This window comes from Orcinus orca, chromosome 3 (genome assembly GCF_937001465.1).
Source record: "Orcinus orca chromosome 3, mOrcOrc1.1, whole genome shotgun sequence".
NCBI classification, from domain to species: Eukaryota; Metazoa; Chordata; class Mammalia; order Artiodactyla; family Delphinidae; genus Orcinus; species Orcinus orca.
The window spans coordinates 9,212,274-9,239,278 of record NC_064561.1 but is presented as its reverse complement, the minus strand read 5'-3'; the positions used below and the strand labels follow the sequence as shown (position 1 = coordinate 9,239,278).

At 47.4% G+C, this 27,005-nt stretch overlaps 1 protein-coding gene across 9 annotated transcripts in view; it reads right to left on the bottom strand.

Moving 5' to 3' along the window:
* CACNA1A (calcium voltage-gated channel subunit alpha1 A) overlaps positions 1-27,005 on the bottom strand; it is a 337,790-nt gene that overhangs the window by 78,536 nt on the left and 232,249 nt on the right. For 6 of the 9 annotated variants that reach the window (XM_049708282.1, XM_049708283.1, XM_049708278.1 and 3 more), the window contains 12 exons: positions 24,946-25,049; positions 23,730-23,845; positions 22,567-22,621; positions 20,990-21,087; positions 12,518-12,727; positions 9,157-9,269; positions 7,798-7,910; positions 7,512-7,643; positions 7,153-7,225; positions 5,223-5,340; positions 5,019-5,086; positions 1,269-1,375 (listed from right to left, as the gene is read on the bottom strand). In XM_049708282.1, the coding sequence (XP_049564239.1) occupies positions 1,269-1,375; positions 5,019-5,086; positions 5,223-5,340; positions 7,153-7,225; positions 7,512-7,643; positions 7,798-7,910; positions 9,157-9,269; positions 12,518-12,727; positions 20,990-21,087; positions 22,567-22,621; positions 23,730-23,845; positions 24,946-25,049 (1,307 nt within the window). Of the gene's footprint in view, positions 1-1,268; positions 1,376-5,018; positions 5,087-5,222; positions 5,341-7,152; positions 7,226-7,511; positions 7,644-7,797; positions 7,911-9,156; positions 9,270-12,517; positions 12,728-20,989; positions 21,088-22,564; positions 22,622-23,729; positions 23,846-24,945; positions 25,050-27,005 lie in introns of all 9 variants that reach the window. The other 3 variants (XM_049708281.1, XM_049708280.1, XM_049708286.1) reach the window with 1 other exon arrangement.

Genomic DNA, 27,005 nt, shown 5'->3' with positions numbered 1-27,005 from the left:
TTCCTCTTCAAATTTTAGCACATGGCCTCTGGGGGCTGTCCTGATGTTCAAAATATTTTAACCTCTGAGACAGCCAATCATAATGGACACTGATCTGGAGCAGGTTCTGGAAGCCCTGACATGGGCGCTTGGGAGCTTGGGACAGTGCCTGTCTATCCACTGGTGCAAAACACCAGTGGGGTCATGGCTGGGAGTGCTGGCTGGGCTGAAGCCCTGCCTGGAGCACACAGATGTTTCCAGGGGTTCTATGTGTATTGATAGTTTTATACAGACCATCAACTTCTATAGGCTTGCCTGTCTGAGCATGTACCTTCCTGGGCTCCCCTTCCACAGCCATCTCCTTGCACTTTGAGAAAGAAAGCCCCCTCCCCATTGTCCCATTATGCACTGCCCCACAGTATGCAAAATCCCAGGACTACCCAGCAAAGGTGCAATTCAGAATATCTGTGTTAACGAATCTTTAATCAAGACACCTTAACTCTTACCACCTTAACACCTCTGATCCACCAGCAAATTCTGTCCACTCTGCCTTCATGATCTGTCTAGAATTCAGCTACATCCATGACTTGTTCAGTCACCACCCTGATCCAGCCCCCACTATCTCTTTTGCAGGGAACAATGCAGTCTTCTCCCCTGATAGCATCCAAAGAGTACCTGTGACCACCTGAGTCCCTATCCCTCCTCAGCTCAAGAACCCTCCATGTCTCCCACCTGGCTCAGAGCAAAATTCTAAGTCCTGCCTACAGCCCACGAGGCCCTGCATGATCTGCTCATCACCTCTCTGCCCTCACCTCCCCCCACTCGCCCCCCTCACTCACTCTACTTCAGTCACACTGGCCTCCTTCACGTTCCCTAAACACACCAGGCATCTTCCTGCCTTAGGGCCTTTGTACATGCTGATCCCATTGCCAGCGATGCTCTTCACTCAGACCCTCACAGAGCTCCTCCCTCACCTTCTTCGGGCTTTGTCACCTTCTCAGTGAGACCTTCCCTGACAACTTTACTTAAAATCGTAACTCTCACCACCCCTAGCCCTTCCTATAAACCTCAACCTCTTGTTAACGCTGTATTCCCATCAGCTAGAACAGTGCCTGGCACAGAGTACCTGCTTAATTAATTATTTCTTGAGTGAAAGTGGGTGGGAGGGCAGAAGCACCTCTTCCTAAAGCTCAGCCCAGTCAGGGACTGCTCCCTGCCCCCAAATTCTTGACTGGGAGGGTGCAGAGGTTGAGGACCCCAGAGAGCATAGCGGTGTTGGGGGCACTTACACAGCTATGGACATGTTGGCTGCAGACAGAGGACTCACTTCTGCCACCTCCTTGGCTTTCTGGAGGGCGAGTTTCTGGTTGGCTGCCTCTTCTTCTTCTTGTTCATCCTACAAGTCACATGTGATCCCTGTTCACAAAACAGGAACTGGGCCTTGGGGCCTCACCTCTGACCCTATTGTTAACCAGGGGCAACATTTCAGATATTTACAAACAGGTGTGGCCTGGGTGTCAACCAAACAGAGCCGAGGCCCAGTGATTGGAAAGGATGCCTGTCAGTTAAGTATACTGCTATCCCCTTTATGTACAGGCTCAATATCTAGCTCATTATTAACCCTATTTTAACACACAGTCAGAAGAAAAGGAGAAAGACTCCCTTCCCTTCCCACAATGGAAATTTTTCTGTACCCTGACTCAATGAGCTGGAAATTAATGCAAAGATTTTCCTCTCACTCTACTTCCTGGGCCATTTAAGCTCTCTGAACCAAGACTTTTAAAGAACACTGACAAGCCCCCACGTGCAGAAAAATCTGGCATCCCACAGCCCATCCCATGCACTGCCAACAGCCTCCAGAAGGGGAATCAGGAGAGGAACTTATATTCTCAGCCAGTTAGGTTCAGAGAGGAGGAGGATGGGGAAAGATGTTTTAAAAATACACACAGAAAAAGACGTTTTGGGGCTTTAAATCCTTCTTCAGCCTTCATGCAGGGCCTCATCCGTAAAACAGAAAAGCCAACAAAGAAAAAGCAAAGAAAAAGCAACAAGAAAGAAATGGCCAGAGATGAACCCGCCAGTAAAAAACGTCATGCGGTGGCAGGGCACCTCTCCCACCGTGCTGAGATGTCTGGGGCAAGAAGCAACCTTACCACCTCGGTAATGGTCAGATCAGGACACTGTCTGTCAGTGACAACACAGGGGTGGGACCCCGCTGGCCACCCTGCTCTCCCAAGGCCTCCCCTCCTCCTGGCATCACACCCAGCATTTCTCAGAGATGAGTCCCTGGACCACCTGCCTAAGAAACACTACAAATGCAGATTCCCAGGTCTCCTGAAGAACCTGGGCTGGGCCCTGGAATCTGCATTTTCAATAAGCTCCCAGTTGAGTCTGAAACACGCTCAAGTTTAACCAACGTTGCATGTGGTTAGAAGCACAAGTTCTGGACCCATCTGGATTCAAATCTCAGCTCTTTCACTTTCTGCTTACCTTGGACGAGTCTCTTAACTTCTCTGTGCCTCACAGTCTTCATCTAAAATTTCAACTCTCCTCGACTTTCCCCACTTCGTTTTTCTCTTTAGTACTTATCACCATCTGACAAGTTTCTTTCTCATCTATCTCTCCCCCTAGAATATCAACGAGGGCAGGGATTTGTCTATTTTGTTCCCTGCCATGTCCCTGCCTCCTAGACCCCATTCACAGTAGATTCTCAGTAAAGGCTTTTCCTTTTTAATTTCAATTTTAATTGACTAGTTTATTTTTGGCCACACCGTGGCTTGTGGGATCTTAGTTCCGTGACCAGGGACCGAACCTAGGGCCCTGGCAGTGGGAGTGCCGAGTCCTAACCACTGGACCACCAGGGAATTCCCAAATGCTTTTCAATGAATAACAAAATCTGTAAAAGGGGGATCAGAGAATTTGCCTCCTAGGTTTTCTGTGAGGGTTAAATGAGATAAAAACCTACTACTACTATATATAAAATAGATAAACAATAAGGTCCTACTGTATAGCACAGGGAACTATAGTCAATATCTTGTAATAAATTATAATGGAAAAATATGAAAAAGAATTATATATATGTATAACTGAATCACTTTGCTGTACACCAGTAACTAATACAAGATTATAAATCACCTATACGTCAATAAAAAAATTAAAAAAAACCCCAACCACGTCAGGGGCTTAGTGGGGTCCCTGCCGCATATTAAATGCCTGAGAAATGCTTGTGGAATAAATGAAGGAAAGAATGAGGGTCTGGAAGACACGTCACGGGAGATGAGCTTTCTCCGTCCCCTTCTCCCACCCTCCTGAGGTATCACCTCCCCCATGATGGCCCTTGAGGATGGGGTCTTGGAACCTGGATGAGATCATGGCTGGAACAGCCCCTGAAGCACTGACGCCAGCCAGCTCCGTGGTGGTCAGGACTGTGGCTGTGTGCTTGGGGTGGCGGAGACTTCCGTTTCCCCCAGTCGGAACTGGGCCCAGGAAAGTCTCTCTCCCTCCTGCCAAGGCTGGCAGATGGAGGGTTGGCAAAGTCTGCTCGGTTCAGTTCAGTTCCCTGAACATGGCCTGAACACCTTGTGGCACTGGGGATGGGGCTGTGAAGCTGAGGCAGGTCCCAGGCCTGGACCTCCTAGGCTGAATGATTCTGCACACATTCTTTTAATGTAATGAGGCTGCTGGCGAAAGGCTTAGGTCAGACGACCGCTAGCTCCTAAGATGCCTTTGTTAAATTGCAAAAAGGTGCCCAGCTTCCTTCGTGCAGTGCACAACCTGTACAACCGTTCCCAGCTGCTCTGCGTGTGGGCTATCCCAGGGGTGTGAGCTGTGTTACTGAAAGCAATATTGCCCCCTCTGTGACTGGCTGAGGTGGACCTGAGTCCCAGGGAGTCGAAGGCTGCCCTACGGGGCATCTGGCACCAGGTTTTGTCCAGATAATCCAATATCACTGACCATGAATGAAAACTGGACTTCTCCTCCCATGGATGGTTCTCACCGCCCATCCCCCCAATTCCCTTCTGATCTCATTTCCTGTACTCTTCTCTCTTTTCTGTTCTTTGAGGGGTCACACCTCTGCTCTTTCAGTTCCTAGATATGTGGTAAGGTCACAACCCTCCGGGCCCCAGTTTTCCCATCTGTGAAATGAGCATAGCAGTAACTCCCTATCTCTTATGCTTTCTGGTGTCTGGCATACAAGAGGGGCAATCACATTTTCCTTGGTTGTTGTTATTTTTATTTTTATCATTACCTGCTCAGCTGGGGCTCAAATGAAAGCCGGCAGGGCGTGTGGGTAGACAACTTAGGTTCTGGAACTTGCCAAGTCTGCGTTCGAATCCTAGCCTTCCCTTTACCAGCTCTGTAAAAGGTGGGCTCTAGGTCCAGGTGCCTGCTCATGCCAAGTGACTGACAAAGGCTCCCTCTATCGAGCACTTCCTGTGTGTCAAGAACTGTACTGAGCACCTGACATGTATAGCATGATGCTCTAAACGGTAGCAGATATTATCATCCCCTCTGAGGCCAGGGATTTTGCCTTTCTGAGCCTCAGTTCCCCCTTCCGCAAAAGGGAGATAACAGCAATGCCTGGAACCATGAGCACGTATAATTCTTTACTGCTACCACTCAGCAATGAAGTCCAGCCAACTCCCAAGCTCACAGGGACACACACTGAGCCTCAGGACCTTGTCTGGGTTATTCTCCATCTGTCCCCTCCTTTCGGGTTTAGTGCCTGCTATCCTAGAGGCTGCCGCATTCCTTGGAAGTCCCTTGACACTGCCCACTCCTTATAAGTGGGCACTCTGGTGGAGTTTGCCTTCTGTTTCCTGTAGAAACCCTGCTGCCTTAGCCCCCTTCCTTTGCTGCAGAATCCACTTTATTATGGACCGTCTATTTTGGGGGTGGGGGAGGAGGCACTTTCTCCCTGGTACAGTGCATCCAGGGCGTAAGCTCTGACCCTAGCCCCTACCCCCACCTGGCACGGTCCTGATCTGCCATGAGCAGGTGGTAACTTTGCCACAGCAACATTCTCCCACCAACTCCACCTTGGTGAGCTCCTGGGCGTTGGCCAAATTATCCACTGCGATGGCCAAGAACACGTTCAGGAGGGTGTCTGCAAACGTCGGAGTCAGGGAAAGCATCGCCACTTGGACCTTGATATCTGGGACTCCTGAATTCCTCCCCTTGTGCCCCCCAATCTGCTCTCCCTGAGGCCCGGGCATGTCCCCATTTCCCCACACAGAGGATACAGTTCCCAAAGAGCGTCAGCACGATGAAGTAGATGGAGAACACCATGCCGCCCTGCACACCCCCCTGAGACTTGATGCCGTCGTACATGACCTCATTCCAGTCTTCACCCGTCAGGATCTGAAAGGGGAGGGAGAAACACACAGCCAACCCCCTCTCAACCTTGGGCCCCTCGGAGATGCAGCTGTGGAGCCGGAACCTGCCGTGTGGGCCCCTCCTTGGCCCTTGTCTCTGGGTGGGGAGGGTCTCATCTGTTTGCAAGAGGAAAGGGCTGTCCCTGCATTGAGGGCCTCTCAGCCTGTTCTAGGAAAAAGTGACCCTGCAGGAGTCACAATCTTTCTGTAACTCCATCTTCCCTGATGTGATAAGGGGATTTTGCTATAGGCTGAGTTGTACTCCCTAAATTCATATGTTGAAGCTCTAAACCCTTGTGTGATGGTATTTGGAGATGGGAGGGAATTAGGATTAGACGAAGACATGACAGTGGGGCCCTCATGAGGGGATTAGTGCCTTTATAAGAAAAGACACCAGAGAACTTGGTCTCTCTCTCTCTCTCCCTGCCATGTGAGAGAGAAGTGAGAAGGCGGCCGTCTGCAAACCAGGAAGAGAGTCCTCACCAGGAACCAACCCTGCATGCACCCTGATTGTGGACCTCCAGCCTCCAGAACTGTGAGAAATAAATTTCTCTTGCCATATATTCACTGGTACTTCTGGACTGCTGTATCTGGGGGTGGTGATGGTGCTGGTACTGGTGACCAGAGGAAGCCTCAGGTAAAGGGACACAGGTGCTGGCAAACAGAAGTTGTGCAGATGCATACGGGAAGGGCTATGTATGTAGCATCCACACAATTGTTAAAAAATATCCAACTTCCCTCCTTTGTATTATTTCCATGAGGATAAAGTAAATGTGAAAGAACTCCCAAAACATTAATCTGTTAATGCAGGGTTTTTTAGCCTTGGTACTACTGACATTTGGGACTTCCTCCCGTCCTGTGCACTGTAGGGTGTTGACCAGCATCCTTGGCCTCTACTCATTAGATGCCAGTAACATCCCCCCACACCCCCAGCTGTGACAACCCAAAATGTTTTCAGATACTACTAGGTGACCTTGGGGGACAGACTCCCTCTTGGGCAAGAACCCTTGTGCTGAAGATATATAGATGGTGATTACTATTAATAATCATTTATGTGAGGGCTCAGAACTTTATGGATGGCTTCCCTTTCCAAGCCCCTGTCTAGGGGTCTCATTTAGAAATTACCTCTCCCCCAGGAGAAGAGAGGAGTGAAGTCACATTTTCCATAAACTCTCTGTCCCCTAAAGAGACAGAACCCACATGGAAAGGCTCTGGAAGTCCCAGCTAGGCCAGTTCCAAACCTCAGGGTATGTGCCTACATGGGTACAGAAATTGGTTTGGGGTGACCACCCAGGGTCAATCTGTTTGCCTTGGAATATGGGATCGGGGTGTCTTCCAATCTAGGGGAGGACGGTGTATTATGCATGTCTATTACTTTCTATATTCTGATGCTTTGACATATGTGGGAGGCCTTGTTGATCCTGGAGGGAGTCAGGACTAGCTAATTCTTAGAGATAGTAACCACCTTGCCTGTGAATGTGCTTTTCAAATGCAAACCAACCAATTCAGAGCCCACACTCCCAACCACCTCCACTACTGGGCTCTTACAATCAGGGCCAAACTTCTCCTGTCAGAATCAGCCCAGGGTCAGGTACCAGATAACTCAGGACAGCTCCAGGGCCTGATGAAATGATTTAAACTAGCCAATCCTAAGCCTGCTTAACGTGCCTTGCCCATTTCTTCCTGTGGAAACCACAATAAAGGCTCCTGCCCACGTTCCCCGCTCCCTCTGCCTCCTGACGAACTCTGGTGCTTCCCTGTGTGTCCCTGCATTCATGGGGCTGGCTGAAGGTTTTACCTGAAATACCGTCATTATTGCTGCTGGAAAGGTGTCGAAGTTGGTAGGAGGAGTCCCTTCATCAAAATTAAACCTGCAGAGAGGACACAGACATTTCATGTTGGTCCCACCTCCTGAGGGCTTGGCTCAGTACCTTGTATCCAGGGCAGTATCTCTGTCCCCTAAAAGGACACCCTGCGTGGTACCCCGGGCCCCGCCCATCTGGGTGAGTGCACTGGGCATCCAGGCCACGAGGAGGGCAGACTGTGTGATGCAGGTGGGCCTGGGTCTCTGGAGGCACTGAGCAAGGTGCCTGGGGGTGGGAGGCCCTGGGCTGGACCCCAGGGAAGCAGACGTCGGAGAATCCGCTGAGCACTCACTGTCCACCAAAGAGTTGCATTCCCAGAAGGGCAAAGACGACGATGAACAGGAAAAGGAGGAACAACAGGCTGATGATGGATTTCATGGAGTTGAGAAGAGAGACGACCAGGTTCCTGAGAGATGCCCAGTACCTGCCAACAGAGGCCAGGGTTTGGGGGGGGGGTGGGGGTCAGGCTGGGCCAGGGCGGCAGCAGCTAAGCCCACCTTCCCAACATGGTGGAGGTGACCCCACCCTGGCCCCCACCCCCATTCCCATCGGGATGCCAGGGAACCCCAAATACTTACTTTGTGACTTTGAAAATACGCAATAACCTGAGGGCTCGTAACACACTGATTCCAAAGGATGTGCCGGGTTTTATGACGGCCCAGATGACCTCAAAGATGCTTCCGATGATGACCTAGAACAGAGGACCCCGTCTTATGTCCAGGCTCCTTGCAAACGTGCCCTGGGTCTGAACCTTCCAGGAACCCAATCCAACTCCCACCCTCAAACAGAATCAGGGTGGGGGTCTCAGAACCCTTTCATCCCTTCTCTTTTTTAACTTATTAAGAGCTGATGAGCACAAAGAATTCATGAAACACATAATTACAAAGCGAATGCCCACGCAACCACCACCTATGTCGAGAAATAAGACATGTCAGCAGCCTGAAAGCCTCCAGGGACCCCTAGACATTAGCCACCTCCTTGAATTTTATGCTAACCGTTTCCTTTAACCATTTGCATTTAAAAAATTGAGGCGGAATTCACATAACATAAAATTAACCAGAAAGGTTAACTCAAAATAGGGCACAATGCAGTGGCCTTTAGTACATTCACCATGTTGTATAACCATCACCCCCCTCTAGTTCCGAAACATTTCCATCACCCCCCAAGAAGACCCCGGACCCATTAGCAGCCACTTCCCATCCCCCTCTTCCCAGCCCCTGGCAACCACTAATCTACTTCCTGTCACTGGAGATTTGCCTGTTCTGGACATTTCCTATAAATGGAATTATGTAATATGTGACCTTTTATTTTACGTCTGGCTTCTTTCGCTTATCATCGTGTTTTCGAGGTCTCTGCCTTTTGAAAGCATTCAAGGTTCCTCCGTAATCCGTATAGCTTAGTTTCACCCATCTGAACTTTCACGAGCAGAATCATGCCGTATGGACTGGTTTTGTCAGTGCCTTGCTTCCTTCCGTGCAGTATTATGTAGCTGATGGGTGTGGCTGTTTTTGCTTGCCTCTCATTGGTGCAGAGAATTTCATGATGTGGCTAGGCCACAACTGTATCCACTCTATTGCAAAGGAATATTTGGGCCGTTTGGTCTGGGACTAGCGAGGCTGCTCAGGACATTCTTGTATGTGTCTCCTGGGCATCTGTGTGAGTTTCTCTAGGGTGAATCCCTAGCCGTGGAATCGCCAGGTCAATCCTACTTTCCAAAAAGGGTCCACAAATTTCCCCTCCCACTAGCAGTGGTTGAGGAGGGCTCTAGGGGCTCTGTATCCTTGCTGAAGCTGGGATTGTCCTTTCATTCCTTTTGCATTCAGCAGAGTCTCTCATATCCAGGGGTGATCCTACTTCTCTCTTTTGGATGTCCCCAGGTGTCAGCCATTCTAAGCTAGAGCTGGAGAACTGAAATCCTTAGAAACCAGACCACTTACCCCACAATCAAAACAGTTGAAGGAAGAGTGGAAGTAAGGCCGCGTCCCAAGCCCGTACATTTTTATAAACATTTCGGACATAAAGAGTCCTAAGAAAATGAATTCTGCATAGTCTAGAAGGGAGAGGGGGGAAAACAGAGGAGGTTAGATCTGTGGAGGGGAGGTTCCAGATGGCTCTGACATTCCTGTTAATTGCAACCCTGGCTGGTGGGTTCCTGGGTGCTTACTATATATTTTTTTAAAAAGTTAATTAATTAATTAAAAAAAATTTAAATTGAAGTATAGTTGATTTATAATGTTTCAGGTATACAGCAAAGTGATTTAGTTATATATACATATATATATATTCTTTTTCATATTCTTTTCCATTATGGGTTATTACAAGATATTGAATATAGTTCCCTGTGTTATACAGTAGGTCTTTGTTGTTTATTCTATGCATCTTACTATGTTTTTAAAATGAATAAATGAATGAATTAACTAACTGACTAACAGCTAACTGACTAATTGGATAACTAACAAAGTGGTTCCATGATGCCAGCATGTCATAATCTAAGAATTATGACTAAACCACTTTTATATGTCTGACTTCCAAAGGAATAAGAGAAACAGAAATCATGACAGTGTCCTATTTGTCATCCTTGTGTTGGCGACTTAGTTGGAGGCCACAGGCAACTAACCTAAGGCATGGCTTTTCTCTGAACCTTGAAAACTCATTTACGTCCCTTGGAAATCCTGTCTTGCTGATGTCTGAAAGTCGTGAGGCAAGACAAAGCCTTTTGGTTTTTTGGTGAGAAAGCATAATGGTGCAAATACCCTGGGGAGAGGTAACTCATGGTTATTGGTTTGCTCCAGCAAAGAAATGTTTAATAGCAGTCCCTTTTCTGAGACGGCTTTCTTGGTGGGGTAGGAAGTTGAGGGGTCAGGAAGGGCATGAGTAGTCACCTACTGGAGGGGAAGGAAAGGTAAGGAGGAATTCTGAGGGGGAGGAAAGCATACAGAAAGGGAAGACAGAGGACCCAAACCTCCAAGAATTCCACTTTGGTCACATAGCTAACTCTGTTTGAAGGTCAAGGGTATTTGTTATATCATTCTTTTTTTTTAGTGGTGTAAGATTTTTTTCTAGTTCTTTGTGATTTTACTTTCTTTTTCTTTTTTTTTGGCTGTACCGTGCAGCTTGTGGGATCTTAGCTCCCCAATCAGGCGTTGAACCCGGGCCCTCGGCAGTGAAACCGCAGAGTCCTAACCACTGGACCACCAGGGAATTCCCTGTTATATCATTCTTTTAAGAGGTGGTTTGAACTGACTGTTAAGGTCTTTCCCACTCATTCCTGATGGAAACTTTCCCTTAGTTTTAGGACTCCAGGGAGCTCCTAGTGTCTGAGGGAAACTCTAGGGTCTCCAGGGCCCCTGAGACCAAAATGTCAGCAAGGGAAATCTGTCCATAACATCTGGTGTATTCCAAAAACCACCAGAAGAAACTCTGGGACAACTTAAGAGTTTCCAAGATACTTGTTCCCCAGTTACCATGGAAATATGATAGCTGGTGATGCACAAGACCTGAGAGAATTACTTATCTGTAGCACTAGGGGATCTGGAAGAACTTACAGGGTCATCAAATCCAATTTCCACCAAGTACAGAAGAGGAATTTGAGACCCAGAGAAACAACTACACTTCATTGATTCCAAGACACATATTTTTGTTCACATTTTGACATCTCCGAAACTGGGGTGTATCTTAAAATTGGCATGTCCTAGTTTAGACGGCAGCATTGTTTTATTTCTTAGTGGCACATAAAATAAAAATAAAAGAGTGCCTTATAATTGAAGATGTGTTTAATTGATGGACAATGGTAAGAGCTTGTCCAAGGTCACATGGAGAGTTAGGGGCAGGGCAGGCATCAAGAACCCAGGTTACCTGGTAATCAGGGCAGGGATGTACCATCAGATACAGCTTGGACTCTGGGTTCAAATCCTGGCTACATCACTAACTAGCTGTGTGACTCTGGGCAAGTTGCTTAACCTCTCTGTGTTGCAGTTTTCTCAACTGGAAATTGATAATTAAAGGACGTTTACAGACACAGAGGCCCCAGGCAGGAAGTCCCAACCCCCTGTTCCTGAACCAGGACAGACAGAGCAAGGTGATTAGTGGGGAGAATATGGGAGATTAAAAATAGGCTATCAGAGGAGGTTAAGACAAAAAGTAAATAGTCCTCATTTATAAGTGACTCCAGGGGGACTAAATGCAATTACTAAGGTTGGAACTAGGTCAGGGCTCTCGGAAGGAGAACTGGCCCCTGGGGAATGTCCTGGGGTGGGGGGCGTTCAGCCAACGTGACTGGGAACAATGAGGGTTACAAGGAGACAATGACATGGACCAGGCTCCCAGGCCTCTCTAGGCTGAAGACTCAACTTCTCCAACGGTTGTCTGGGTTAATCTGAACCAGGTCAGAAGGGTAGAGAATCTACAGACCTAAGTCAGACAAGCCAGTAGATGTAGGAGGAGGGCAGCCAGCAGGAAAACAGGTTTTGGGGAGTCCTCATTCGGGACCCATAAGCCAGAGCCAAGGTATCCACTTGCCTTCCTTACTGTCCAGCCATTACTCTTGTTGATTCCTAAGACCTCTTTACTTTTTAAATCCCGCTCAGAGGTCTCCCCACCTTTCACTGCTTCTTTTCCCCCAACCTGGTCATCAGTTTTGATACTATCTCATATTAATTCCTGAAATCTGGGAATAGGCCCAGAAGGGCAAAGCCTTGGAAATCCTGGTACTCACTGAGGGAGCAAGATGTTTTCACATTTGTTAGAGAGTATCTTCTAGGAATGAATCCCAGACATAAGGAAGTCAAAAAGGACAGGAGATGAAAGGGGAAAGAAGCAGAAGGTTTGAAAGAAAAGGGAAGAAGCAGAGAGTCAGAAATGAGAATAGAAAATGGGTACAACACACAGGTCACTTTTTTTATCTCTAATGTGCCCCCATCTCTCAACCATAAATTATTTGATTCCCAGAGATGCACCTAGAAATCACATGTATGTTTCTGTCTCTATCTGGCTGTCTTGCAGTCTCCGACTCTCTCTGTCTCTCTTCCAATGCACCCCTATGTGCCTTTCTTAGAAAGTGATCATGGAAGTCTCTGGTGGCCTAAAGTCCAGCGTCCAGCTCAGGCCCAAAGAAACAGGGTTCTGTCATGGTTGCAGCGGCAACATCAGCCCCAAGTTGAGTGGTAGACATGGCCAAATGAAAGGACAAAGTCAATGAGGACCAAAGAAGGAACACATACCATCAGAGAAAGAGAACTGGAAAAAGGGTGTGAGGAAGGGATCAGGGAGCCAGTGGGGGTGGGGCCAGGAGGTACTCACAGAGGAAGTCGGAGAGCCACTCGGGCTGGTTGTAATGAACGATAGCGACACACAGCGTGTTGAGGGCTACCAGACTGAGCACAGTCCAGTAGAAGGCCTGAGTTTTGACCATGCGGCGGATGTAGAAACGCATTCTCCTCTCCTTTTTGTGAAAAAAGGTTGAGTTCTCCAGCTTGGCACTTTTAATGCTGGCTCGGGCGAAGGGAGACCCTGCCAGGGAAAGGATGGAGAATGTCAAGGTGTTCCTGCAGAGGAAATTAGCCGATGCATGGCCCAGGCACGGATTGTGGCCAGGGAATCCATTCGCCTCCCAAGCAAGGAAGCCCCTGAGAACCATCATGACCTATGGGCTTAGCTTTCCAGAGATGGAGCTTATGAGAAGGGGATGCCCCTGAAAATAACAGTATTGGAAATAACCAATGATTGCTCAGGATGTCAACGGGGAGGCTGATGGCTCTTCATCGCTGGAGCCAACTTTTTGTATCTTCCTCTCCTGGCCATGTCTGATGACTCTGGGGGGGTCATGCCACAGGGTGGGATAAGGTAGGCGCCTCTGCTCAGGACTCCCAGTGCAGAGGCAGGTAGCAGAACTGCATGGACCATACTTGGAAAGCCTCCAGGAGGAGGTGTGGATAGGATCCTAGTTTTCCATGGATATGTCACTTTAGAAATAATCACCAAAGAATGAGCCAGCTGTGCCCACTGCCTACGTATATTTTTGCTCCTAAGCATTTACAAGGTACCTACTGTGCCAGGCTCTGTCCCAGGTGTTCCAGATACACGTTAACAGAGTCCTGCACTCTTGGGACTGATACTCCAGCGGGGGAGACGGAGAGCAAGCATACTATAATCAATAGTAAATTAATAGTGTGATGGGGGACTTCCCTGGTGGTCCAGTGGCTAAGGCTCCACACTCCCAATGCAGGGGGCCCGGCTATGTTCCCTGATCAGGGAACCAGATCCCACATGCTGCAACTAAGAGTTCACATGCCACAACTAAAGATCCTGCGTGCTGCAAATAAGACCTGGCACAGCCAAATAAATAAATAAATATTAAAAAAAATAGTGTGATGGAAGGTGAAAAATGCTTTGGAAAAAAGAGAAAGTAGAGCAAAATAAGGGGACTGGGACCCCCGGGAGGGACCACTGGGCAGGCGGCAGTACTAAATCAAGTGGTTAAGGCGAAGGGGTTGGCCTGAGTTACCTTAGTATCTTAGGTACCTTACACAGAGGAAATGGGAAGTGCAAAGGCCCTGAGGCAGGAATGTGCCTGCCTGACATACTGTGGGAGCAGCATAAAGAGAACAGTGTGGCTGGAGTGGAGTGGTTCAGGTGGGAAAAGGGAAGAGGTGAGGGCAGGGAGGAGACTGGGCAGATTGTGACGGGCCTTGGGGGCTGTGGGGAGAACTTGGGCTTCTGTTTTGAGTGAGGTGGGAGCCATGGAGGGTTTGAGCAGAGGAGGGACGTGAGCTGACTGGGGTTCACAGGTGCCCCCTGGCTGCTGTGGGGGGCAAAGACTGTGGAAGGCAAGGGCAGGAGCAGGGAGGAGGTGACTGCTCTAGTCCAGGCAAATGATAATGGGGCTACCACTCCATAGTGGCTGAGAAGGAAGAAGAGTGGGCAGATTTGGGATGTATTGTTTAAGGTAGATTTCGACATTTGCTGATGGACCAAGTGTGGGTGGAAGAGAGAGGGAGAAGCCAAGGTTTTTGGCCTGAGCCCCGGGAGGGATAGGAGGGAGGTTCAGAGCTCAGTTTTGGATAGATTGATTTTACCTTCTAAAATACCTCCTCTTGTGGGACTTCCCTGGTGGCGCAGTGGAAAAGAATCCGCCTGCCAATGCAGGGGACACAGGTTCGAGCCCTGGTCTGGGAAGATCCCACATGCCGCGGAGCAACTAAGCCCGTGCGCCACAATTACTGAAGCCCGTGTGCCCAGAGCCCGTGCTCCGCAACAAGAGAAGCCACCGCGATGAGAAGCCCGCACACCACAACGAAGAGCAGCCCCTGCTCGCTGCAACTAGAGAAAGCCCGCGCGCAGCAACGAAGACCCAACACAGCCAAAAATAAATTAAAAAAAAAATCAAAACTTCCTCTTGAAAATCTTCCATTGCATTCATTTGTTTATTGTTCTTCATTGGTTCATTCATTCTTTCATTTATTCATTAGTGTGCTCATTCGTTCATTTAATTGTGCATTCATTCATTCGTTCACTCATTGGTATGTCATTCATTCATTTATTCTTTCTTTCATCATTTGTCCATTCATTAGTGCATCCATGAATTCACCAATTTGTTGCTTCATTCATCATTTATTCACACATTCATTCATCCATCCACCCATCCATTATTCATTCGTTCATCCATCCATCCATCCATTCATTCATTTGTTCATTTATACGTTCATCTATCAAGCACTTCATCAACCTCATCACACCAGCCAGGCATGGGACACGTAAAACATCTCTCAGGATGCCACTTCCTATTAGCAGAATTCTAAACAGAGGCTGGGAGTTGGCACCCCAGGGGCCATACTGGTTCATCCTGGGTTTGTGAAATTTAAAATTACTGGTCTACATTTAAAAACTGGGAGATTTTCCATAAAAGTATGGATTTCAGCTTCTCATGAATGAAAATAACAGCTGACATGTTTTGAACATTTAGAAGGCACTGCGGGGGATGCATTTTACAGAGTAAGCTCCTCGTCACAACCTTAGGAAGTAGGGACCGTCATTAACACCATTTTACACCCTGAGCAAACAGAGACTGAGGGGAGTCCAGTAACTGGCTAAGAAGTGTTGAGTTAGTTCAGAGCCTGTGCTCTCGGCCACCATGCTGCACTCACTCCTGGAACATGTGGCCGTGAGGAAGGGACCACATTCCTGCCCAGCAGCAGTTGGCCGGGTCCAGTGGCTGGATCCTCCCCTCATGTCCATCACCTGCCTGACCCCATGGGCACTGGGAACCCTAGGGTGGCTCTTCACACCCCTCCCCAGTTGGGACATTTCTGGTCCTTATGGCTCCCAAAGATGTGCCCAGACCCACAGGCATCCACAAGCCTTGGCAATCACACCAGGCAGGAGGCCCCTTACCCCAGCTCCTGCTGGAGCCACATGGAAACCCGGCTCCATCGCCAACAGGCGAGTGACCTTGGGCAGATGACCTCGGACAAGTCACCTTGCATCCTGGGACTCCAGTGCCTTCCACCTCACAGGGCCGTTGGGAGAAATCAATGAGTTAATATCCCCTAGCATGACGCTGACACATCATGCTTATTGGTAAGATTAAAATCTCTTACTACAACCCTAAGAGCTGAAATCAAGACCCGTTCACATACCAACGCCTGGAGGAAGTCTTTCCTGATCACAGGGCCTGGAGACACATCCCACAATAGGCATCCCACTCAACAGGAATGGAGAGGAAAGTGAATATTAACTAAACACCTATTGCATGCCAGGCCGTGTGCCAGCTCTGTACTGTCTCCTATATTTATTGCATTTCGTACTTGCTCTGACCCATGCTCCCTTTTTCTATACACTCTTGTCTATACTTTTCCTCTGTGGTCTGGAACTGTAATTGCAGGCAATCCTTAGATTTAAAAAATAATTTTAATAAGCTATTTTATGAAACCCCATATATCTAAGATATCAATTTCAATGTGGAATTGATATAGAAATATATTAAAGAGATATTTTACACTCTTTTTTTTTTTGTACTATGTATTCCAAATCTAATGCGTTAGTATGAAGCACATTTCAGTTCAGATCAGCTACATTCAAGGAGTCAAGAGCCAGAGGCGACCAGTCCTAGTCAGGAATGTTCCACGGTGAGGACAGCAGTATGGCACTACCAAGGCTGAATCTTGGGATTTGGGGCAATTTATAGGCTCTTCAATTTCTCTGTTTAAATTGAAATAGGTGCTTCCCAAATTGTGGGTTGAACTGTCCTTCAAAGAGATGTGTGGAAGTCCCTAACCCCTGGTACCCGTGAATATGACTTTAGTTGGAAATAGGGTCTTTGGAGATGACATCAAGTTAAGATGAGGTCAGACTCGATTAGAGTGAGCCCTAGATCCAATGACTGGTATCCTTGTAAGAGGAGAAGAGACACGGAGACACACAGGAAAAGACCATGTGACGACAGAGGCAGAAATTGGAGTGAGGCAAGTAAAAGCCAAAGAGAGCCCAGGATTGCCGACAACACCAGAAGCGAAGAGAAAAGCGTGGGGGCAGATTCTCCCCTAAAGTCTTCAGAGGCAGCACGGCCCTGCCAACATCTTGATCTCCGTTTGGACTTCTGGCCTCCAGAGCTGTGAGAGAATACACTTCTGTTGTTTTAAGCCACCCAGTTCGTGGTACTCTGTGACAGCAGCCCTAGCAAACGAACACAGCCCACACTGAGCTTATACCCTTAAAACCATCTAAATGGAATCTGATTTTCCTAAAGAACCTGTGTTGTGATGGCAGATTCCATCCATGGCTCAGTTCTTCCTAACAATGACTCAAGGTCCATATTTCAACAGTCAGTTGATCAACTCTACACGAGACCGTTGTGTAATGTGTTTATCAAATGAGCTGACAGCACAGTAGAATCATCAGTTACATAAAGCTGCATTTACTAGGGTACAACATGAGGGCAAATGTTACACAGTTCCTGCCTGACTTTGAAACACATTATTATTATTATTATTATTATTTTACGTAAATAAATAAAGGTAAAGGCATTTCCTTGTCAGAATCCTGGAATTTCAGAGGTCTCTTTCAGGATTGTTTAGGAAGCCCCTGCTAGCACAGGGGCCCCTTCCTGTGGGTTTTTGATCTATCAGGCAAGGGAGCTGGCTTTAGCTGGGTTTGCCTGGAGCAAACCTGTCCTGGGAGAACAAGCCACTGGCCTGTGTCTTGGATCCATCTACAAAGTTGAAAGTCACCTTCTTTCTTAACAGAGGTGCTATGGGACAGCGCTGGCACTTATTCAGTGTGACAGCTTTCAACTTCGGTTTATCATCTTCCTTTTACCACACATTTATCAAATGTCAGCCTTGAATCTGGGTTCTCCAAGTAGCAAGTTTTCTTATGTCAGCCGCAAATTCGAGCCCCAGGGTCTCCCACAGACAAACCCTCTGTGAATCTATCATGGCTTCCTGGATCATCCCCACTCCCCCCGGCATTAGGAGCTGAACCGTGTCCCACAAATTCATATGTTGAAGTTCTAACCAACCCCCACCCTGCCCCCGGGATCTCAGAATGTGACTGTATTTGGAGAGAGGGCCTTTCAAGAGGTAATTAAATTAAAACGAGATCATTAGGGTGGGCCTCAATCCTCTATGACTGGCGTCCTTATAAGAAGAGGAGATTAGGACACAGACACACATGGAGGAAAGACCACACACATGGAGGAAAGACCACGTGAAGATACAGAGGAAAACAACCATCTATGAACCAAGGAGAAAGGCCACACCAGAAACCAACCCTGCCAACACCTTGATCTTGGACTTCCAGCCTCCAGGACTATGAGAAAGTAAGTTTCTGTTTTGAAAAAAGAAGTCACCCAGTCTGTGCTATTTTATTATGGTGACCCCAGTGAACTAATAACACTCTCCCCATCGCACGTGAAGCCCAGTTAAAAAACGCCTCCTTCACGAAGCTTTCTTTGCTTTTCCACCAGACAAACTCCTTCCTGCCTTGTATAGCTATTAGACTCCTTATAATTAGTCTCTGTTGCTTTTAAGTAACTTTAAACTTACCTAATTACTTTTCTGATTTCAAAAGTAATGCCTGTCACTAATCCATCCATTCCAGGAACAATGTCATGGAGAAAGTGAAAATCCTTTGCAATCCCTCCAGTTTCCACATCTTTAAGTACCTCTCACACTTCTTAATTTTGTTTTAAAAATGGGACCACACATTTTACATTTTGTTGTACAACTTGCTTTTTTTCACCAAAAAATATATTTCAGACATCTTTCCATGCCATAGCAACTCCATCCTTTTTCCTGGCAGCAGAGTATTCAATTGTATATAAATACTATAATTTCTTTAACCATCTCCCTATTTGGGGGCACACAGGTTGTTTCTGGTTTTTACTTTTTTGAATGCCAGAAACAGTGCTGCTGAGAAGAGGTTGGTACATAGATCTTTTGCATATGTGAAGAAATGTTTTGAAGCAGAAATTCTAGGTCAAAGAATATAAACATCAATAATTAAATAATGCCAAACCATACATCACAAACACTGCAACCTACATTCCTGACAATGGCATATGGCTATGCCCACTTCTCCTCATCGTTGCCAACACTGGGTGGTATCACTTTTTCATCTTTTTTAGAAGGACTGATGAAAAATAATATCTCCCTGTTAATTAAGAACAGGTACCCAATCTTATCCATAGAGGAGAGCTTGGGTACCCTATTTTTTTCAGTGCCTGACATTTAATAAATGTGGTATAGACAAAAAATATTTGCCTATCAAAATATAACAAAACAGATTAGAAGAATGGAAGCAACCTAAAGGGGAAAAGATGTTGGACAGATGTAATGGATCAAATTCACAGAGCATTGATGGGGCATTCCAATGCCTGAATTTGCTGGAAGGAGAGAAACAGATGTATCCACAAGTGGAAATAGGACTTGTTCATCATTACGAGGAAAAGAGTGTTTGGGCTAGAAATTAAAAATGCAAATGAAAACAAGCTTTAAGGTATTACAAACCGACTTATCTGGGAAAGGAAATTAAACGGGTAATAGGCAATGGCCGGTGTGGGAGAATCCGTGAGTGTCTGAATACTTGGCAGGTTTATAAATGGGTTCAGTGTTCTTGAAACTCAGAATGGCTCTGTGAATAATGAGTTGAAAACCTGTTAACATCTTTGATCCTATAATTATCCCCAAGGAAATCCACCCAAAGGGTGGGGGGAGTCATTGTACGTAAATGTTCCCAGCAGTGCTCCTCGTAAGGGCAAAAATTGGAAACAACTCAAACACCATATAATAAAGCCACGCTGAGCAAACCATAGTATAGCCACCCTCTGGAGTGTGTGGGACAGTGACGGAAATCATTTTGAAACTCAGCAGTAAGCTTATAAGCTAGGGGTGAATGAGAAAAGCAGAGTATGAAGTAGTTGGTTCCTGGGGATTAGAAACACGCGTATATTTTTATTTTTATTTTTTGGCCGTGCCTCAAGGCTTGTGGGATCTTAGTTCCCCGACCGGAGATCGAACCCGTGCACCCTGCAGTGGAAGCGCCGAGTCCTAACCACTGCACTGCCAGGGAAGTCCCAGAAACAGGTGTATAGTTTGAATTCCCTCCTCCCTCCCTCCTTCTCTCATTCTTGCCTCTATGCTCCATATACCCCATCAGCCTTAATGCCTTCTCCCCTCAGAGTCTTGTCTTATTTCCTCTGCCTGGAAGCTCCCCCACCCACTCTTCATAACTGGAATTTTTATTTTATTTTATTTTTGCTGTACTCATGCAGCTCTCGGGATCTTCGTTCCTGCACCAAGGATTGAACCCATACCCTGGGCAGTGAAAGCACAGAGTCCTAACCGCTGGACTGCCAGGGAATTCCCTTCATAATTGGAATTTTAAAAAACCCATTTCAAAAGATAGTAGAGTCTCCCTGGGAAAGATCGAAAGCAACACAGTCTCAAACAAGAGGGGTGACAAGGAAAGAAGTCAATGTCCTCTCCCACCTCAAACGCTGCCCTTGGAGATAACCAACAGCAACAGCCTGAGCACAGCCTTCTCTCTGCTGTCACTGCCATGGTGAACTCCTACCCACCCTTCAGTTCTCATTGTCAGTGTCACCTCCTCTGAGAAGCCCTCCCTGACCACACTCCACTCTTCCAGAGCAGGCTGAGCGCGGGGCATCTCCTCTGAAGCGCTGTTATCATTACAGGTTTATTTGTGTAATGACCTGTTTAATATCTATTTTCTGCCCTGGACGCAAGATCCACATGGGTGGGGATTTGGTCTCTGTCTTGTTCACAACTGGGCACCTAATAAATGTAGCCCCTCAATGAGAACTAATGAACAATAATAATATTATTCATAAATAATTAATGAATAATAATATTAGCCAATATCATGGGGACCTTGTTCTCTGCCACATGTTGTTCTAAATGCTCCATGTGGATGATTATTATTCTTCTTTTGGCCGCGCCACGCGGCATGTGGGATCTTAGTTCCCCGACCGGGGAGGGAACCTGTGCTCCCTGCAGTGGAAGCGCGGAGTCTTAACCACTGGACTGTCAGGGGGAGTCCCTATATGTAGATTACTTAGTTTTATTTCTCCTCCCAATAATATGCAAAGACATGCTCTGTTGTTATTCTCATAATCATGTCATCTGCCCCCGGACACAGGTGGGAAGAAGCAGAATCAAGACCCAGATCTAGGCAGCCCGGTGCCCCAAGCTCTCACACTCCATCTCGAGGGCGATCAGTAATAAACGACTGCCAGGCGGCAGCAGGAGGACTTACCCACGGAGGCAATATCGGCCAGCTGGTCCTCAGCTTCCTCGGGGTTGAGCAGGTCTGTCTTGCTTTTCTTTATGGTGGCTCTCCGCAGAGCTCCAACAATGGAAACATGGCAAGAGAAAAAGACGTTACCCTTTTTGCCACAAAAATGACATCGACTGAGCGTGTCCTTGGGTGCTGGGCTCTACCAGGGACTTTCTATGTGTGGTTGGATCTTACCCGCGTGGTGGTCTGGTTTGGTGGAAAGTAAGAGCGTGCGCATTTCACAGATGTGGAGACAGAGGCTTAGGGAGGGTACGTGACTTTGCCCAAGGGGTAAAGATGAGAACCAAGTCCCGTTCAGTGTGACTCGAAGTCTGGGCTCTCAGCTATCATTTTCCCTCTAGGAGCCCTGGGATTGGATATGTAGTGACTCCTATGAAAACAGCCCACCCCTTACCCTTTAGCACACTTGCTAGGTGGGCTGGGACTGTGGAACCCCTTCCTCATTATTTAGGTTCTCCACCCCCAAGAGCTCGCCAGGGGACAGTGAGTACAGGCATATACTTCCAATAAAGTGATTCAGACACCCCCAAGGGTAATCTCTTTCCCTCCCCACAAAATCCATTTTGTAACCTACTGGGATAGGGCCCCAGCTCCTTTCCTTCCTTTTCACTCCTGGTCTCTTCAATCCAAAGTCATTGCTCTGTCTAGACAACTTTCTAACATGTGAGACAACTGTCCTTAATAGTAAGCTGGATTCTTGGTGAAATTATTATTATTATTATTATTTTTTTGCAGTACACAGGCCTATCACTGTTGTGGCCTCTCCCGTTGCGGAGCACAGGCTCTGGACGCGCAGGTTCAGCGGCCATGGCTCACGGGCCCAGCCGCTCCGCGGCATGTGGGATCTTCCCGGACTGGGGCACGAACCCGTGTCCCCTGCATTGGCAGGCAGACTCTCAACCACTGCGCCACCAGGGAAGCCCTGAAATTATTATTATTATTTTTTTAATTTAATTCATTTTATTTTTGGCTGTGCTGTGTGGCTTGCGGGATCCTAGTTCCCCAACCACGGATTGAACCCGGGCCACTGCAGTGAAAGCGTCAAGTCCTAACCACTGGACTGCCAGGGACTTCCCATTGGTGAAATGATTATTATTTATTTTACTTAGTGAACACAAGTGGGGCTGACCCCGAGCCAGATGCTATCCTATGCATTCTATTTGCAATGATTAATATAATCCTCATAAACAATCAGCTAAGGTAGGTATGATTATTATCATGCCCATTTGACAGATGGGGAAAATGGAGGCACAAAGCAGAGGTAGCTGGGCACATGGTCAAAGCAGAAAGGGCAGGCAAGAAAGGGAAACCCCGTGTTAAGGTCCTGAAATTCCTCGAGGAAGCAGATTCCCACCATTCCCGTTATCTTCCTGAGCCTGACCTGGTCTTGTGCTTGTTCTTGGCATACCTGGGCCCTGAACATCCATTCCCTGGAAGCCCCTCAGAATGGAGTAGCCTGTCCCCCCAGCCTCAGCTCCTCCTGTGTCCCCTGGGACCCACCCCCACCCCTGGAGCCAGGTTCAGAGCAGTTACCATCAAAGGGATGCCTCTGCTCCCCGTCGGTCTCATCCTCGGCGAGGATCACCTCTTCTGAAGAGGAAGAGCACATAGTTAAGCTCCAGCGTCTGGAGGACTCTCCTGGGGATGGGTTCCCTTGGACCAGGAAGGAGAAGGGTCCTCGTGGCCACTCTACTCTCCCCTTGCTGAGTGACAACTCAATCAGCCAGAAATGTGCTGCTCACTTGCTTCTGACTCCCAGCCCCACTTCAACGATGGTCCTAAAACCAACATCATCCCTACCTCCTTCAAAATAAAAACCAACCTCCTTACCATAGCCTATAAGATCTTGCCTGATTTGGCCCCCATCATCTCTCTGTCCTCCTTTTCTCCCACTCTCCACCTCACGCTGCTCCAGCCACACACAGCTTCCCTGCTATGACTCAACTCTACTCCTACCCCTGGGCCTTTGCACTTGCTGTTCCCTCTGCCTGGAAAGCTCTTCCCCTAGACATCCACATGGCTTCTTTTTTCACTTCCTTCAGGTCTCGGCTCAGAGGTCACCTCCTCAGAGAGACCCCCTCTGATCACCCTTCCTTCTCTGACTGTTTTCTGCCTCCTACTCCGTTTTATTTTTCCTCTCAGCATTTGGCAACATCCAACATTATATGTATTTGGTTATTTTCTCCTCTCTCACTAGACTATCAGAGTCCTGCAGGCAGAGACCAAATCTCAGTGCCTAGGGCAGTGCCTGGCACACAGCAGGTGTCCCATAAGTGTTTAACTAGCTGAACAAATAAACATGGACCTACTGTATGGGAGGCACTGCTCTTCTTAGGTTGACTTAGCTGGGATTACCTTAGAGACTCCTCAAACAGCCTTATGAGGTAGGTACTATCATTATCTCTGTTTAACAGGCAGGGAAACTGAGGCACAGGGAGGTGCGCTGCATTGCTAGGAGGTGGCAGAGTTGGGATCTAACCCAATGTCTGATTTTAAAGCTCTTAAGTGTTATGTATGTCATATCCTGGCTTCATCCCGCTGGATTCCTGTTGCTAAAAACTGGAACTAGCAGTCCAGATCCTCTTTCTCCTCCCATCATGACCCTTCCCTCATCCATCTCCAAACTGCACGCATGACTCTCTGTGTGCTCCGTGGCCTGGGATTTCAATTCCTGAGCCCCAGGATGAAAGGGCCTCACCTGCTTTCGAGATCCACTCCATGTACCCATTGAGTTCTCGTTCAATCTGCTGCTGTCGCCTCAGCTTCAAAAAAGCCCGCCGGTTCTCTACCCGCTCCCTTTCTTTGGCAAACTCCCTGAAGAAGCACAGAAGAGTCAGGTCTGGCCGTTTTAGAAATTTTAGGGAGTCTCTGTGTGTGTATGTTTGGGGATTCAGAATCCCTGGAGGGCAGTGCCTTTCAACAAGAGGAATCAGGTCTTCTGACAGAAGATCAGAATATTACAGGAGTGGGTATTTCTGCCAGCTTCCCACATGTCCCAACAACGGCACCCAGTTAGAGAAAAACAAAACAAAACCGTAAACCATGCCATGCCAACCACTGCTGGCTGCATACCCCATTCTCATTCTCTGTACTCCTGGCTAAAGAATAGTTGCGTCCCTCTCTTAAATTACGTTAATGACACATGAGCTGAAGATTTCTGCAGCAGCCTCACTTCTGTGATATAGGACTTTTCCAGTTTCCCTTCTTCCTCTTCCTGTCTGGAATGTGAGATGCCTATCTTGTGAGCATGAAGCAGCTATCCTGAGACCATGAAGCATCCATGAGACTGGAAGTCTCCAAAAGGATGTCAGAGTGGAAAGCTAGAAGACGCTGGGGTCCATCATGGCACCATGGAGCCACCAAACCAGTCCCCAGACTTCTTGTAGTGAGAAAAATGAAACTCACTTACGGTTAAGCCAGAAAAACAATCTTGGGGGTAGGGGACAATGTGTGTCATGAAAATGCATGGTTGATTGTATGCTACGATTTTATATTTGGAAAATAGGGGAGGGGGGAAACCCAACCTATTGTTTCTTTAACACAGTGTAAATTATAGAAATTAAAGCTCTATAGACTTTTCTTGTGTTTTGGGTTGTGGGCCTGAAAATTTTGAGAAAACCTTCCAAGTGAGAGGTCTAAATTACAAAGAGGCTTCCCGCCCCCTGGGTGGAGGTAGCTCAGTGCCAGCAGCACAGCTTGGTGAGTGAAGGCTGGGCTGGATTTCACCTCCCATGAGTCCCTTCACTGGGTGCCTCCAGCAGTGCACAACTTATGCACCTGTACATGGCTTGCTGATAACTGTCTAATAACCCAAAGCAATAGAAGAGGCCTATTCTCTGCCTGGAGAATGATGGCCTCTTCCTGGGAAAAAGATGGTGAGGGGGAGTGGGATGGGGGGAGTAGCAGAGACTTACCCAGACAGCACACCCAGCACGAGGTTCAGCATAAAAAAGGAGCCGATGATGATGAGGGGGATGAAGTACAACCAGTTCCAAGTGTTCCCTGAGGCATCGTTGCTCTATGGGGGGGGGGTGAGGAAGGAAAGCAGGTGAGCACTGAGTGGGACTCAGGTATGACCTGACAGGTGAAGGAAGGGGGAACTCTTGTTCTCCTGGGACTCTGTCCTCGAATGTCCTTGGCCTGTGGAGTCCTAGAGCTCTGGTAGCCCAGAGAGGGAGAGAGAGCACAGGATCAACCAGTGGGGGAGACTCCAGAGGTACCACTAGAAGGACAAAGCCCCCTCCTAATCATGTCGTCCTCACAGGACCAGAAACCAGCATGAAACTCAGGAGGACTCCACAGATCAAACTCCAGGAGGAGAAGGTAAAAAAGCTCATTGAAATGTAGAAATGAACCCCCAGTTCCCTCCCTTCTCCCCCAAACAGTCATGATGGCAGGGTCTGATAATCAGGTTAAATCACCAAGCCAGAAGGCAGGGCCGTGAACCTTTTCCTTAAGTGTCTCCCTCCTCTATTGCCTGCAGCCTCAATGTCAACCACAGAAAAATTCCCAGAAATGCCCAGATCAATTTTCAAGGGGAAGAAGTCCACAAATAGAACATTCTTCTCTGGGAGAACAGAACACTGTGCCAATAAGTGAGAGGAGGGGAAGAAAATCAAGAATAGAGAAAGAAAGAAAGAAAAAAAAAAACCCCAGCACTTAAAGAGTACTTATTTGTGCTAGACACTCCTCTAAGCATATTACCTACATTGGCTTATTTACTCGTTTAATTCCCATTATGTCCCTATGTTATTGTCATGCACTGAGGAAACAGGCCCAGAAAGACAAAATTGCCAGCATGAGGTCACAGAGCTAGACAGTGGTGGACATGGGATTTGAACCAGGGGGCCAGGCCCCAGAGCCTGTGGACTTAATCTCTGTGCTGGGGAAGGCTTCTGGTGGTTCATCAGCTCTATGGCATCTGCAGAATGTGGGGGGGTGGGGGGCGGGTGGCCCAAATGTGGCTTTAAAAGCTCACCTTTAAAAGCACTTTCAGTGCTACTGCTGCCCTGCAGAAAGGCTAAAATGAGAACGACTGACACTGGTGCTATGAATCTGTGGAGGAACTGGAACTGTCTCATGCTGCCAGTGGGAGGGTAACATGGTGTATGAGTTTCTTGTGGCTGCTGTAATAAAGAACCACCAAGTGGGTGGCTTACAACAACAGAAATTTATTGGTTCGCAGTTCTGGAGGCTAGAAATCCAAGATCAGGGTAGCAGCAGTGTTGGTTCCTTCCGGAGGCTCTGAGGGAGAATATGCCTCTCCCCTGGTATCTGGGGGTTTGCTGACAATCTTTGGTGGTTCTTTGGCTTGTAGATGCATCACCCTGATTTCTGCCTTCATCAACACATGACTTTCTTCCTGAGTGCATGTCTTTCTCTGTGTCCAAATTTCCCCTTTCTATAGGGACACCAGTCATATTGGATTAGGGCCCATCCTAATGACCTTATCTTAACTAATTACTCCTGCAATGATCCCATTTCCAAGTAAAGTCACATTCTGAGGTACTAGGAGTTAGGGTTTCAACACGTGCATTTTGGAAGGGACACAATTCAATCCATAATACATGGTACAACCACTTTGAAAAATGGGTTGGTTAATTTTCTACTAAAATTAAATCATGCACCTTCACTATGTCATGAACATTACATTCCGGGGATGTTATCCAACAGAAATGTGAACCTGTGTATGCCAAAGACCATGCAAGAATGTTCATAGTGGTGATCTTCATAACAGTTCCAAACTGGAAACAAACTGAACCCTTCTCAACAGGAGGGAAGATAAATGGAATATTGTGCAATGAATGACTGCCATCCACCACATGAAACTTTACAGACTTGGCATCAAGCAAAAGAAGCCAGACAGAAAAGAGCATATATGTAAGATTCCATTCATGCAAAATACAAAAAACAGGCAAATGAGTTGATGATGTTTCAGGTCCAGATGGAGTATCCTTTGGGGAGGGTAGTGACT